The sequence below is a fragment of the Argentina anserina genome, chromosome 3 (assembly GCF_933775445.1).
Source record: "Argentina anserina chromosome 3, drPotAnse1.1, whole genome shotgun sequence".
NCBI lineage: Eukaryota > Viridiplantae > Streptophyta > Magnoliopsida > Rosales > Rosaceae > Argentina > Argentina anserina.
The window spans coordinates 10,163,542-10,178,977 of record NC_065874.1 but is presented as its reverse complement, the minus strand read 5'-3'; the positions used below and the strand labels follow the sequence as shown (position 1 = coordinate 10,178,977).

At 36.7% G+C, this 15,436-nt stretch overlaps 1 protein-coding gene across 3 annotated transcripts; it reads left to right on the top strand.

Moving 5' to 3' along the window:
• The first annotated feature begins 3,013 nt into the window (after window positions 1-3,013).
• LOC126789093 (alpha,alpha-trehalose-phosphate synthase [UDP-forming] 1) lies at window positions 3,014-14,982 on the top strand. 3 transcript variants are annotated; one of them, XM_050515158.1, is made up of 20 exons: window positions 3,354-4,836; window positions 4,939-5,009; window positions 5,101-5,258; window positions 7,380-7,829; window positions 7,999-8,096; window positions 8,228-8,616; window positions 9,493-9,607; window positions 9,761-9,862; window positions 10,344-10,494; window positions 10,783-10,871; window positions 11,006-11,054; window positions 11,458-11,558; window positions 11,964-12,151; window positions 12,555-12,672; window positions 12,961-13,137; window positions 13,211-13,333; window positions 13,413-13,500; window positions 13,610-13,740; window positions 13,846-13,944; window positions 14,234-14,982. In XM_050515158.1, the coding sequence occupies exons 4-20, from the start codon at window positions 7,454-7,456 to the stop codon at window positions 14,621-14,623; spliced, it is 2,784 nt and encodes a 927-aa protein (XP_050371115.1). In that variant the 5' UTR covers window positions 3,354-4,836; window positions 4,939-5,009; window positions 5,101-5,258; window positions 7,380-7,453; the 3' UTR covers window positions 14,624-14,982. The 3 variants fall into 3 exon arrangements, with proteins under 3 accessions (XP_050371113.1, XP_050371115.1, XP_050371114.1); XM_050515156.1 differs by lacking the exons at window positions 3,354-4,836; window positions 4,939-5,009; window positions 5,101-5,258 and adding an exon at window positions 3,014-3,165; XM_050515157.1 differs by having other exon boundaries at window positions 3,354-5,258.
• Window positions 14,983-15,436: the final 454 nt, after the last annotated feature.

Sequence of the window (15,436 nt, the reverse complement as noted above, 5' to 3'; positions counted from 1 at the left end):
TCTTTCTTATACGTTGCAAGCCTGTGATGATCGATGCCGTAGAAGTATATATTGTTTGAATTTCCACCATGATTTGAAGAGATCCTTAATTGTAGCTCTATATTCCACGTAGTGTAACTTCTGAGCATATATTACCGTTAAGTTTCCTCCACTATCAAAATCTTTCAGGAAGAAAAAAAATCGATCATTATTACATGTTACGTTCATTGTTATGATAGCTAGACTCCACTCGGTGCTTGTACTATGTGAAGATGGTGAATGCTGTACGTGTAGATCGAATATCTACTGATCATATATGCATAATACTACATGATCTCAGTGTGCCCTGAAGCTGCCACTCATTGATCAGGATTTGATGTACGTACATGATCCTTATAGTGTAACGATTATATAGATCGATGTACGTATCATTTATATGGTCGATCATCTGATTAAAGATGAATAATCGAGATCATTCTTGAGAAAAAAGCCATATATAAACTGGCCTTTCCGATCGATCCACACCATTTATATGACCCCCCCCCCCCCCCCCCCCCCCCCCACACACACACACACACACACAATATAACACAATTTGTGTTCTCAAGCACAAATTGTACGTAGTGAGAAGATTGAATCCACTCATTATTGTTATTATTCTTACTGTAAGATCGATGACTATTGACATGCATATATCCACGAGCCAGAAGTCCAGACCAGAAGCACTATGGATCGATAAATCTCTAGTTTTCGTATATGTACGTATGTTCTTATGAATATGACGTAAGACAATTAATTAATTAAGCCGAAAACGTATATATTGGTCTATTTGTAAATTAATCTAAGACTCACTGTAGAACGCAGGTATGGGCGACTGGTCGAGTTTGAGTGAATTTCAATTTTTCGTCATGTAATATTATTCACTAATAATTCACAAGAATAAAGGCCGTGCTAGTGCCGCTGTGCCGACAATCCCGACATGCAATGGTGGTAATAAGCCACTGATCCATGCATTAATAAAAGTTAGTCTATTTTAGCATGTGTAATAAAACGCACGTAGCCATCAAATTATAGGATAAGATCGATAATGATCGAGAGTACGTACTATATATATACTTGAGTACGAAGCATATAATTTTCGATGTCCTTGGCAATTCATATATAAAAAGGTGTTCCGCGTTTATCATGATAATGTTCCCACAACTCTAGTAATTCTCAGTCAATTACATATATATGCTTTCTGCGATACGAGTTGGACAAAGGGAATCAGAAAAGCTGAAGCCATTCATGTATCAACTATAGCTTCAGCTTGAAGATTCATGCACGGGTTCAAAACACTTTGAAAACAAAAAATCATTTTAATTGGCTTATTGTACGTAGAGCTAGAATAATTAGAAACGGTATGAACTTATATACTAGGTTACTATTTCTAAAAAAAATTACTAGGTTACTAGGTTGAGAAGTGACTAGACTGATATAAGTGAGCAAGTCCTCAAAAGAAAATTAACGAAACAAAGAAGAAGAAAGAAAAAACTAGGATTAGTGATCGCTATTATATGAAGTTGAAGATATAAAGAAAATTATTGGAGGTAGCTTAGAATCAAATTCTACAAAACTTTATGAACATAGGTTTTGATCGACTCTACGTACATAGTTTTCATTTTGTATATAGTATTTAAATTATTAATTTATAAATATACAAATAGAGGGACTTTTAATTGTGACATACATGAACAAATAACCGAACTAAAGAGATGTATGAAGTTGAACAAACTTTTAAATATCTAAAATTGCTTTGTCCCTTTGTTTAAAAAAGAAAAAAAAGAGACTTTAAAAAGAAAAGAAAAACTTTTGGCCATAACAAAAATTCATGTAAAAAAAAGGGATCACTACTAGTGAAGCTGGCATCTATGATCTATATTATGCTGCTAACTCCTTATATTAAGAAAAACGAATGATGTGGTGAAGAAACCACCAATGGTGAAAAGGACCAAATCAAAGGAAATCTATACAAGTACTGCAAAATGAAGCATCTTCTTTATTCTTCTTCAATTGTAGCCCTAAAAAAACTGAATTGGAATCTCATTATCTGAAAAGCTTATGAACTTGGAGTAGTGGAGGAGGAAAGTGTATGCTTTTCACAAAAGTGAGGGATGCATGCAGAGGTAAAAGGCAATTGCTCGATTAGTAATATACAGAAGAAACGAAAAGAACAGAAAGCTAAGAGAGAATTTGATTGGGTCCAAATGCGATGTGTGAGTGAGATCACATGAAGGCCAAACTAACCAGACCGAAATATAAAGAGGAGACTATGCTTCTGTCGTCAGACTCATGATATATATATATATATATATATATACAAATCTTATTAGTGGGTGAAGAATCAATTTAGATCCCATCACTGAGAAGACAGCTTTCTCTTTTCTTTTTGGTTCTGATTACAAAGCAAATGTTCAACGGAGTAATTTATTAGAGGAGAGAAATTTGAATTTTATTTATCTTATATGTATCTCATTTATTTAGCATTTTGAAGTAATTAACCGACGAATAAATTAAAAATTAGGATTATATTCAGTTTATCATCCTAAATTTTAGGTCATTTATTTCATTACGTCAGTGCGACAAATTGCATCTAAGTTGTTTTATTTTAATAAGTTTATAGACAAATAATTATTTGTTGTCATTCGACATGCAACAATTGTTAAATGTTGTTGGATCTACGAGTTTCACACATACTTATTTATCGTGACTCAAATTTAAGATCTAATAACATATTTCTTAAATATCAAATTTCGTCAAAAGAAGACGACGTCAGTTTTAAAAAAAATTAGCCAATGGGGCCGACTAACTATTATACACGTATATATTTCTATTTATTATCAAAATATTTCCTTTTGGAAATTGACTAAAATTCAAAACAACTTTGGTCTATGACCGTCTATCAAAAAAGATGGCCAAAGAAGAAAATAATTTCAAATAAATACATAAAAACAAGCATAGAACACATTCCCTCCAACGATTGGCAGAACCACAACACAACGGCAAAACCTCGCTCTCCTCGTTTTTCCTATATATTTGTTCCCCAACTCTCCACTCCCCCACTCTCCAATAAACGCATTCTCTCTCTCTCTCTCTCTGTGACGACTGAGCTTGCTTCAGCGTTCTGTGACAGCTTCAAGCCAAGCGGTTAGCTCTCTCTCTCTCTCTCTCTCTCTCTCTCTCTCTCTGAATGCAACACACGCACACCCTGAGTTATATTGCGAGTACTAATCTGATCGATTCTTGTGATTGCTGATCGATCTCTATCGACCGGTTATTGCGTTTGTCTTCAATGATAACTTTATAGGAATTAGTCCAATTACTACCTGTTATTCGCCTTAATCGTCATTCATTGATTTCCGATTCTCTGAGTAATGATTTTTCCGGTCTGATCCTTTGAAAAATCGAAATTTTCAAAGGCAAATCGATCATCGGTTTTGCATGTCTTTAATTCTTTGTCAAAACTGTGAATTAATTTTCAGTCTATTTTCATAAAAAAAGGTAATAATGATTATTCTGATTCATTTACTTGCTGTTACATAACGCAAATCACCTGCAGGCTGTAACAGCCTGTGTAGAGAGAAACTATAGAGTCGGTAAAGGTCAGTAGTAGTAGCTGACACAGTTAAGCCCACCTCAGCCAGGGTCTTTCTTAGCTTCGATTCACCTCTATTTTGTTTACTTGTCACTAATAACTGGTTTATGAACGTAATATTCAACTGCTTGTTTTTGGCATGCAGCATACGACTTGGTTCCTAACTAAAAAAAGTTTTCTGGTCTTGAGGAAAAAAAAGCTTTAAAGGATTATATATGCCTATTATGACCAGTTTTGGTATTTCACTTATCTGCTTAGTTTGGCTATATTACAAGTTTGCAATTATAGGTCGTGGGTCAACTATAACTTATGGAGGTGGTGTCAAGGTATTAGACTTGTTTGTCCACTGAAAAAAAAAGTACATACAAAGGTGCGCTGATTGGTTTTTACCCAAAGGTGGTAGTAGTGGCCGGTTTTTTTTCACTAGTAGATCACAGTTCCGTTTCGAATTTGTTACTGCGATGAATTTGTGCAGCTCCTCTTAAGTAGCATCAATCTGATGATTTTGGAAATTGGAAAGCAACCATATATCTTTAGTAAACATAAAGTCCAGGTTTTAAGCTTCAAAATTTTCTCATACAGTATATGTTAATGGAATTCCAGTGCTTCAGTATTTTATCCAAACCTAGACCGAAGCAATGATTGAGAAATGGAATGCATTAGCTTCTTCTGACCCACAAACCATGTAGTGCAGCACATAAAGTTTTCCTTGAGGTTTCATGACCTTCACTTGCGGAATATAAATAGCATATGCAGAGACTTAATCTCTAGATAGTGAAGTTTACTTGCTGTAGACACTTTCCGATCCGAGTTTTAAAATACCGACACTAAAGAAGAGCAGATGCCAGAGCATAGCAATAGAAGATCAATTATCATTTATGAGACTATAAGAGAATCTAGTGGGATAAAAGAAGCTTCATGTTTTCCAGCTAGGAGTCAGGCACACAAGTTTAAGTTTTCTGTGTTGGTTTCTTGCAAGTGGGACTACTCCTGCTGCTGAGAGACAGATATTGCATTAATGTTATGAGATTCTACCAACGATTCACTTGATGGTCAAATTTTTTTTACTGAGAAATTCGGATTGGATGGTTAAATATAGTCCCCCAAAATCAACTACTTGATAGACCAAAAAAAAATCAACTACTTGGGGCTCATCATGTGGAGGGTTCTGGAGTTTCGATACTTGGGAGTTTATCCTAGCAGGACCTACCAAAGACTTTCATGTACGTATGACAAAATTATGTTACTGGAAATATTTGTGTATTTCACGGGGGACTTTATTGTCCTAGCTGCCTGGCCACAATAATACAGAGTTCAACTTGTAGGTTATGGCAGAGGAGAAAGCTACAAGAAGGCATGCCCATCATATGATTTCCTTGCAATTCCATTGGCTTCCGTTCGTCCATTTCCTCACATGTTATATCACTTATATCAGCTATATGGTTTCTCTGTCACGGAAATGACCCTTTTGTTGTTTTACTTTCTAGGCTGGAAATATATAGCAGATAGATAGGGCGTTGTGTATCTTTATCACATAAAAGATATGCAGCAAGATATTTGGAATAGTTGTGTGGCAAATGGTTTTTGAAAACCAATTACTGTAAAGGGTCTTTTTCTTTCTCCCGGTTTCAACAACACACTGAAGGTCAGTCTTTGCTTTCTGGGATTTCCTGTCTGATTTCTATGCATGCTTACTTTGCAGTTGGTTGCTTTTGAGTTTTGACTGCGTGTGTTTCGGCATTCTTTTGTCGAAAACATGCTTGAAACTGTTTGATAGATTTCGGTCAACAATTGCATGCTTTAGGGAGCCTTGCTTGAGAAATTTGACCATTAATTGCTGGAATGTGCATGCTCTCATTTTCAGGATGAATTTGATCCCCCCAATAAAAGAGGCAAATTAGGCCCTAGTTGTTTTATGAGGAAAAATGTAGTATGCCTGGGAAGTTTGATATAAAATGGTGTGTTTTTGGTGTAGTTTTTTAGCCGACTGAGCGCATATCATATATACAGAGGGCTCCATGCAAGTCTGCAAGTCAATAGAGAAAACTGGAAATAGCACCTTGCAAACGTTAGGTGGTTTTGGTGTTTATTTCTTCTTCTTCCTTTGTCCATGACTAAGACATGGTTTGAAACTTTGAATAAGAAGAAGAATTTCCACCAAAGGTTGTTGCTTAGCAGTATGGAAATCCCTGAATCCCATAGTAGTTTACACTTTAGCCAACCACATTATTATGGGTCCAATCCATGTTGGCTGATTGGGGGCCCAAATAGGTATGGAATCAAATTTCATAATACCTAGATTTGGAATATGCCAGGATTTGCTTCATCTTTGCAAGATATTGGTAAATACTAGATAATATCCTACATAAATTAAATTTACCTTTTTTAAATGCGGGATGGTTGTAAATTAGGAGAATCTATTGGAGATTAAGACACTTGAAAACCATTTTTGTTTTTCATTACTCATTATGAAGAGGGGCCAAATGGGCGTCCCGTAATTTAGGAACTGGGTCATGTCACTAGGGAACAATTTTTTGTCACACATGTCATTTTGTCCTTGTGCTACAAAGTTAAATAAATTAGTCACAAGTCACAGTTATGATTAGACCCTCTACTTCCATAGGACTTGGAAACTTTTATAATCAAATTAAGTTGGATTCACCAACTAATGAAGAAAATGATTTATTTTTTGGGGTGGTTTTGGATCAGAGATAATACAAAATTTGGCCAAAAAATTCTAATGATTTTATTGAATAGTTTCCTTTAGGTAATGTGATGTAGAGGGTTTTGTATCCAACTGTCTCCAATGATATATGTTTCCAAGTTCAAAAAAGGATAATTCAGAAAATTATAGAGACGGCAGAAATCATCTTCATGTAGAACTTATCTATAATGGGTGCTCCTATGTGCTCCTATGTGCTTTTTGGGGTAAAACATGTTTCTGTCTTCAACATAATGTATTATTCTCTGCATGGCTGTAAGGATTTATTTTGCTGCTTCCTATTTTCTTCTCTCACTACGTTAATTCTCTGCCATTCAGATTTTCCAGATTGACATCTCTCTCTCTCTCTCTCTCTGAGTTCTAGTTGACAACTTGACACTCGTCTGTTTAGATTGAACAAAAACTTGAAAATAGGTTGGAATCTTGTTTCTTATTCATGAGTTTCGTCTTAGTTATAGTCTTTTCGATTATATATCTCAGCTTTCTGAAATAGTTTTAAGAAGTGAGGATTTTTATTTTCCCCTCTTGTTTTGCTGACTCTGAACTGTGTTACTTGGACTAATTTACTTATGAAGGGTTGAATTATAACATTTATATGTTATTCAGATTATCAGGGCCTTTTTAATTCATCCAAGTTACATTTTAACAATATAGGAAGGAACCAGAGCAACTTGAAACCAACAGCTCTAAGGATTTTACTCTATATATAAGTTACTTCTTGTCTGCCTTCTTTGAAAAGAAGTTTTACCTTTGTGCCTTTAGTCTCTATCTGAACTTTTTGATTGCGATTTTTTTTTAAGATCGATAAATAAGTAACGAGATAGTTACAAACCCTCCTTTTTATGATCTTTTTCATTTGGCCAACTTGTCATGATATGTGATGTTTATGCATCAGATGCTTATCCATTTCTTTTTTAGTGACTAGAGTAAATGTACATGTGTGCCATAGTTTTCTGCACTTATAAACAATAATCGGAAGATTCAAATGTTTTATTTGGCTGTTATGCTGTTTGCGGACTTTAATTTGCTTCATACAAAATGTAGGCCACGAATCCAGCCTCCCAGGGACGTTCATGCTACTAAACTTATAACTCAAGGTTGATCACTAGAGTGACCTTATGCCTGGGAACAAGTACAATGGTAATTCAGCCCACATTCCAAATCGAGTTGAACGGCTCTTGAGAGAAAGGGAGCTTAGGAAGCATAGTAGAGCATCATCACAACTGAATGAAGCAAATGATAATAATAGGGTGACTCTACCATCTGATCATGAAAGAGAAGAGGAAAACTTGAGAAATTCATTGATTGAGAAGTATTTGGAAGGGGCTGCAGCTGCAAGGGCACTTAATGAAGGGCATGAAAAGCACGAAGCGAGGCCTCTTAGACAACGGCTGCTGGTTGTGGCAAACAGGCTACCTGTCTCTGCTGTTAGGAGAGGTGAAGACTCATGGTCTTTGGATATAAGTGCTGGTGGTCTGGTCAGCGCTCTTTTGGGTATGTGATGTGTTATACCTTATTGAGAATGTTGCCAACTCTGTTTTAGATTTCAATACAGGGTTTCTGTACCTTGTAATCCTTTGCTTCTCATGTTCTTTTAAATATTGATTTGTTTTTTCCACCTAAAAAAATGAAGCTAATTTGTAATGTTTGTTGTTGTTTAAAGGTGTAAAGGAGTTTGAGGCTAGGTGGATCGGGTGGGCTGGGGTAAATGTGCCAGATGAAATTGGACAGCAAGCACTCACTAAAGCCCTAGCTGAAAAGGTTCAAATCCTGTACATGGCTTTCTAGTTCTCTATGCATAGACATAAATTCATTTCTTGTCACTAATTATTGTTAGATGATTGTGCTTGAACACTGTAACATCACTGTCTCTCCCGTACTGTTCCCTGCAGAGATGTATACCCGTCTTCCTGGATGAGGAGATTGTTCATCAATATTACAATGGCTATTGCAACAATATTTTATGGCCCCTTTTCCATTACCTTGGTCTTCCACAAGAAGATCGACTTGCCACCACTCGGAGTTTCCAGTCACAGTTTTCTGCTTATAAGAAGGCAAATCAAATGTTTGCAGATGTAGTTAATGCGCACTATGAAGAGGGTGATGTTGTTTGGTGCCATGACTACCATCTTATGTTTCTTCCAAAATGCTTGAAGGAATATAACAGCAAAATGAAAGTTGGTTGGTTTCTTCACACTCCCTTTCCTTCCTCTGAAATTCATAGGACACTGCCATCACGATCAGAGCTCCTGCGCTCAGTTCTCGCAGCTGATTTAGTTGGGTAAGTATTGGTTACATTCTGCTCAATGTTATTTAGTTTGCTTAAGATAGCTAATATAGAGTGCTTCTTGACAGCTGGCATATCCTTCTAATTTCTTAAGCTTGGTAATCTGTGAATACATCATTGGGAAATTATTTCATAATTCCACTAGCATAATGCACAAAATATCTATTATACTGCCAAAAGCACTATCAGTGGTGGGAAACAAACTAATAATTCTTGTTGCACGGCTTTGATCCTATCTGGCTGTCATTCTTTGATGCATAATATTAATGTTCAGCCATGATAATAGTATGCTCTTATTGTGCTCAAGCTATGCTCTATTTCCACATAAAATATTACTGACTATGTTATGTGCGCATCACATGGCTAGAAGCCCCTGATTATATTATTGAAGACAGACATTCTGTTGATCAAGTGAGCTAATATTGCTGTTTCTTTTGAATTTATGTTATGAGCATCTGGAATAACCATCCATGAGGGGAACCTGTAATGGGTTCAGTACTGTTATACTGTCATTCCATATTTGTTTCGTCACATTATGAAATGAGTTTCGAGGAAGATACTTTCAGCCCTATTTCGATGGCCAAAATGAAGAAGCTATTATTAGCATGCGATTAATAGGAAAGGAACACATATAGTTGCCTGCACAAGTTACCTATCAAGTCATTAGACTTATGAATTATCTATTACATTTGCAATCTATATGTTCTGTGATAGACAGCTAATTTGTTCCCTTTTCATTTCATCATCTTGATCGTCATGATGATATGATATGATATATATATATATATATATATATATATATATATATATTTTATAAGTGAATCATACAATGAAATACGCATATTGATTCAACTTTTATTTGCTTTTTAGTTTTCACACATATGACTATGCACGACACTTTGTTAGTGCTTGCACTCGCATTCTTGGGCTTGAGGGTACGCCTGAAGGAGTTGAGGATCAAGGGAAGCTTACTCGAGTGGCTGCGGTATCACTCTCTAATTATCACCTATATATATATTTTTTTTTTTAATTTTGAGATTTATTTGTTACTTACTTCTAACAGCAAAATTTAGTCTTTATTATAAATCTACACATTATCAAATCTTAATTGCTTAGTCTTCTGTGCTTGATATTTCAGTTTCCTATTGGAATAGATTCAGATCGCTTCATACGAGCACTTGAGGTTCCACAAGTCCAAGAACACATTAGGGAACTGAAAGAAAGATTTGCAGGGCGAAAGGTAAGTGTTGTTAATGCATGCAAACACTTTTTAAGTTTTGAATGATATTATTAGAACAAAATGATAAAATATGACTACCGGTTCATGTGCTCCTGAGATGCCTCTCCACCACTGGCCGTGGGTGTTGGGTATTGGTTTCTTATCGTACTGAATTATGAAGTAAAACCTTTAGAGGATGACTAGGGGTATAGGCAGAGTGTAGGACTAGTGGTGGACATGTACTGGGGTAATCGGTTCTCTACATTTATTTTCATATGGTGAGGTATTGGTGAAGCAACACTGCATGCATGCATGTGCATGCTCAAGAGTTCTGTAGGCCATTTTGAAATTTGCAACTAGATACAATAAAGAAATGTTGGAGATACATTTCAAAAATCACTACCTAAAATAGATTTTCATCTGTACTATCTATAAAAAAAACAGTAGAGAAGCTTTGCTGAAGTTGCTCTAATATGCTGATTATGATTGTTTGGCATAACAGGTAATGCTGGGTGTTGATCGGCTTGATATGATTAAAGGAATCCCACAAAAGATACTAGCATTTGAAAAGTTTCTTGAGGAGAACCCAACATGGCGTGACAAAGTGGTTTTGTTGCAAATTGCAGTGCCAACAAGAACCGATGTTCCTGAGTGTATGTGCCCCTAGCTTCCTTTGTTAAAATGCTTTGTCAAGTGCTTTGTAACTTTATCCGCGTGTAGAAGATGCTAGTCTTTAGATTCAACCTGCCATCCTCTTTGTGCTGGGTGATTGAATCCGGCTAATCTGCTGCTGCTTCTATGACTAACATGATGCAACTGGTCCTAGTTTGAATCATTTTGTTGTTTCCCCATGTAACTTACATGCCATAACTGATTATTTATTTGTACATGTCAAATTCTGTTCTTGAGTTATAACTTGTTTTTAATCTACATTACCACAGATCAGAAGCTTACAAGTCAGGTTCATGAAATTGTTGGGCGGATTAATGGCAGATTTGGGAGTTTGACCGCTGTCCCTATACATCATCTGGTATGCCCTCGAATTTCATAAGAGAAGCTTACATAATTATCTCACACGTGACTAATATAAATAAATGTACTTTAGGATACCATATTTTTTGTGTGCATTATCTATTCATCGATTAATTCTCACTTTGTGTACAGGATCGTTCTCTTGACTTTCATGCATTATGTGCACTGTATGCTGTGACAGGTACTCTACATATTTTGAATCTGTCTGGCACCTTTTTCATATAATGCTGTCAAGGTTATATATCTTCGTTTCAGTAAAGTAATGCCTTCTGGATTCTTTGATTCGTCTTACTTGTATGATAGAGCCATGTCACATAGCTAGTTCAAATTTGTCAGTTATAAGCTTACTGGTATTTACCTGGAAAAATACTTTGAATGTCTGCATTTCATGTGACCAGTATCCTTTCCTTTGAAAAGTATCGTTTTCTCTTTTAAAATTTGATCTTCAGCTTTCTCAGCATTGTGGTTCTTTGGTCTTTCAGATTTTAAACCTTCTTTGTGTTCCATCTAAGATCACTTGTATGCAACTTTTCCTGTCAGCATTTTATCCATCGTAATTGTTTATTTATTTTCACTTTGTTCAGACATAGCACTTGTCACCTCCCTTAGAGACGGAATGAATCTTGTCAGTTATGAATATGTGGCATGCCAAGATGCAAAGAGAGGTGTCCTAATCCTTAGTGAGGTAATGACTACAAACTTTTATGAATCCTCTCTTCTCATAATATGCATTGATTTCGAGTTGCAAGAAGCCATGCCACGGTTGTTTCTCACTTGATATTGAAGCATATGAAAAGCAATCATATCATTCAGTACTTTGTCACTTCTGACTTATAACTTATCTTTTGCCCCATTTGAGGAATTATGAGTTACCCTTTCTTTGTATATGAATTTATATGGCTTAAAGGACAAGGGAAGATTAGAGGCTATAATTGTAGTGTCAATATGCTAAACCTTTAAGAAATGCTGTCGAACTAAAGTATCAGAATCTATGGCAACAAAGGTTATTGATACATGGAGGTGCAAAAGATACTGAATTGAGTTACTAATCATCTAGCTAGATTTTGACACGTTGTATGCATTTTGTTAGTTTGCTGGTGCTGCACAGTCTCTAGGTGCCGGAGCAATTCTAGTGAACCCATGGAATATCACAGAAGTTGCCAATTCAATTGCCCAAGCACTGAATATGTCCTCTGAAGAAAGAGAGAAGCGACATAGGCATAACTTTTTACATGTCACAACCCACACTGCCCAGGAATGGGCTGAAACGTTTGTAAGGTATACACATTGGATTGCCATCATTGTGAAGAGTATAGAAATCATTTTGCGTACTTCATCCTTGGATACATACATGCTCTTTTAATGAGATTGAGATAGCTCTTACATGGTTACATGATTATAACTTCAAGTCAAATGTAAAGTTATCCTAATCTAGAGAGCATATGTAGTAGATCTTAATGACAGAAAGGTTGATAAGTGCAAGCATTAAGCCCGGAAGTGAGTTCATGGAATTAATAATAGGGTGATTATGGTATTCTCTGTGCATTAGAAAAACAATGACTTCAATTTGATAGATACGTATGTAAGTATAGTGGAATGAGGATATGCTTGTCTTTAAGGTATGCAGATGATATAAGGAGATGCAAATGTTATTTGATAATTTTTTGTTATTGTTTTCCAGTGAGCTGAACGACACTGTTGTAGAGGCTCAATTGCGGACGAGACAGGTACCACCACCTCTGCCAAACAGGGAGGCAATTCAATGTTACATGCGAGCAAGTAATCGATTGCTCATACTGGTAGGTTGATGGGAATGCCCGATGTTGATAAAGGGTGTGCATTGTAAATTCTTGATTAGGTATCAGATATATGAATGGTGTCACTGTCAAGCATAAGGAGCCTCTGCACATAAAGATCACTAGTCCTAAAAATCTTTCAATATTAATTGGATTGGGATCAAATACTACTTGTATTTAGGGCAGTGGTTGCTTCTAGTCTAGGTATAATTAAAGGTTATATCAAAAGTTTTAATGGACATTTTTTCCCTCTATCTTGATGTTTCTGAGTTCTGACTATTGGGTGCTTAGGGATTCAACGCAACTTTAACTGAACCAGTGGACACTCCTGAGAGACGAGGTGATCAAATAAAAGAAATGGAACTTAAACTGCATCCAGATTTGATAGAACCCTTGACAGCGGTCTGCAATGATCCAAACACAACTATTGTTGTCCTCAGTGGTAGTGACAGGGCTGTCTTAGACGAAGTAAGTGGTCTGCAAATGTGCATTTTTGACCACCCTTTTACTATTTTCTCTTCTTATTCGAGTATTTTTACAGAATTTTGGGGATCTCGACATGTGGTTGGCTGCTGAAAATGGAATGTTTTTACGGCCAACAAAGGGAGAATGGATGACAACAATGCCTGAACATTTGAATATGGAATGGGTCGAAAGTGTGAAGGTGTTCTTGAATTAAACCTATATTCTGCTTCATAATATCCTGCTTCCCCTATCTAACACTGTTGTTGCTGTATTTTCAGCATGTCTTTGAATATTTCACAGAGAGGACGCCCCGGTCACACTTTGAACTTCGTGAAACTTCCCTCGTGTGGAATTACAAATATGCAGGTACTGAACTTTGTCTACTCTTCTTTCTGTTTCTTACGCCTATAATGCTCAGAAGCAGGTGCACTTTTATCTATTCATTCTGTTTCTTATGCCCATAATGTCACTGCAGATGTTGATTTTGGAAGACTTCAAGCGAGAGATATGTTGCAGCATCTCTGGACTGGTCCAATTTCTAATGCATCTGTCGATGTTGTTCAAGGTAGCCGGTCTGTGGAGGTGCGAGCAGTTGGTGTCACAAAGGTGAATATTTTTGTATCTTGCAAAATTATATGGTTGAATGTAGTTTCATGCAGCAGCTCCCCTTGTTTGGTTTTTCTTCTTTAACAAGTTACTTTGTCAATTCAGGGTGCAGCAATTGACCGTATATTGGGAGAGATTGTTCACAGTAAATGCATGACAAACCCCATTGATTATGTACTGTGCATTGGACATTTTCTTGGGAAGGTAACATTCTCAATCCACTAAATTGCACCTCTGCCCATTTCTCAGCAAAAAAATTTGTGTTTGAGTCGGAAGGTTTTCTTTCTGTTTTACAAATCATATCATCACAGTTGATTTTGGTGAGGTTCTTCTGAACCTCCAAATGAACCATTGGCCATCCCTTTTTATATTCTCACTTTGTCAATCTGAACAACTTCACTAGACAATGGTGTATTCTCTACCATCATGCTCCTTCTCTGTTGTCTTTTCGATCAACTTCACTTTATAACACTTGTGTATCCATTAACTTCAGGATGAAGATGTCTACACCTTTTTCGAGCCAGATCTCCCGACTGACAATATTAGTCTTCCAAGAAGCAAGATAACTGATGGACTAAAGTTACCTAGTGAGAGAAGATCTTCTTTGAAGCTTCCAGCAAATAAAAGTGGGTCAAAATCATCCCAAAATAAGACGCAACGATCTTTGTCAAATCCTGTGAAGAAAGCTGTTGTCAACCATAACGCCGGGAATGTAAGGTCTCCATCTCCAGATAAAACTTCTTGGAATGTACTTGACCTCAAGAAGGAGAACTACTACTCTTGTTCTGTTGGGAGGACTCGTACAAATGCTCGATATCTACTTCAGTCGTCAGATGATGTAGTCTCATTTCTGAAGGAATTGGCTGATGCATCTTCAGACTGACCTTTCAGAGAAGTGTAGAACTACTACTACTCTTATTCTGTTGGGAGGACTTGCACAGATGCTCGATATCAACTTCAGTCGTCAGATGATGTATTCTCTTTTCTGAAGAAATTGGCTGATGCCTCTTCAGATTGATAGATATATTGCTCTCACATTTCAGAGAAATGCATTTCTCATTTGATCCGCATTGTAGATATTCTAACCCTGCCCCTTCTCTTTTGCCACCCTTCTGTCTCTGTGTATAGCAGTCTCCAGAGGTCTGGCTGCTTTAACTGAAATCTTAGATTGCTTGAGCATCTAAATCACAGTGATGATTTAAACTCTACTGGAAAAAAGGAATCCCAAATTATCTTCTCTTACATATTCAGCCAGAAGTTCTCAGCACCTGGCTTTTTGTGGGGCTTGATTATCACCCTCCCCCCTTTCTTGCGAACAAGAACGAGGCCGAGTAATTGTCATAACTTTGTTGTCAAAATATGGTACTTGAACTGGTTATTGCAAAGAGCGACAGCCATTTGAGACATGACCAAGATTTCCTAATCCCACCTGATATGAAGCCACCAATGCCTCTGTTGTGTGCTCAGTGGGGAAATTGCAGCACGAAACTCGAAGAAGTTTCCCAAAAGTAGGCAAGTACAAGCAACGGCCAAGCTTGCCTATCTTGAATGTGAGGTTTCTAAGATTAATACTACTGATCATTTAGTCTTGTATAGCAATGTAGCAGGGGGCGAGGCATAGCTTCATAACCTCATATTCCATCAAAGTTCCAACACTTCACAGTCCACACACCACAGAAGAGACCAAATTTTAGTA

Coding starts and splice junctions, on each gene's coding strand:
- LOC126789093 (XM_050515156.1), top strand. CDS start 7,454: ATGCCTGGGAACAAGTACAATGGTAATTCAGCCCACATTCCAAATCGA. Junction 10,872..11,005: donor CTGTCCCTATACATCATCTG/GTATGCCCTCGA, acceptor CTTTGTGTACAG/GATCGTTCTCTTGACTTTCA. Junction 12,152..12,554: donor TGGGCTGAAACGTTTGTAAG/GTATACACATTG, acceptor ATTGTTTTCCAG/TGAGCTGAACGACACTGTTG.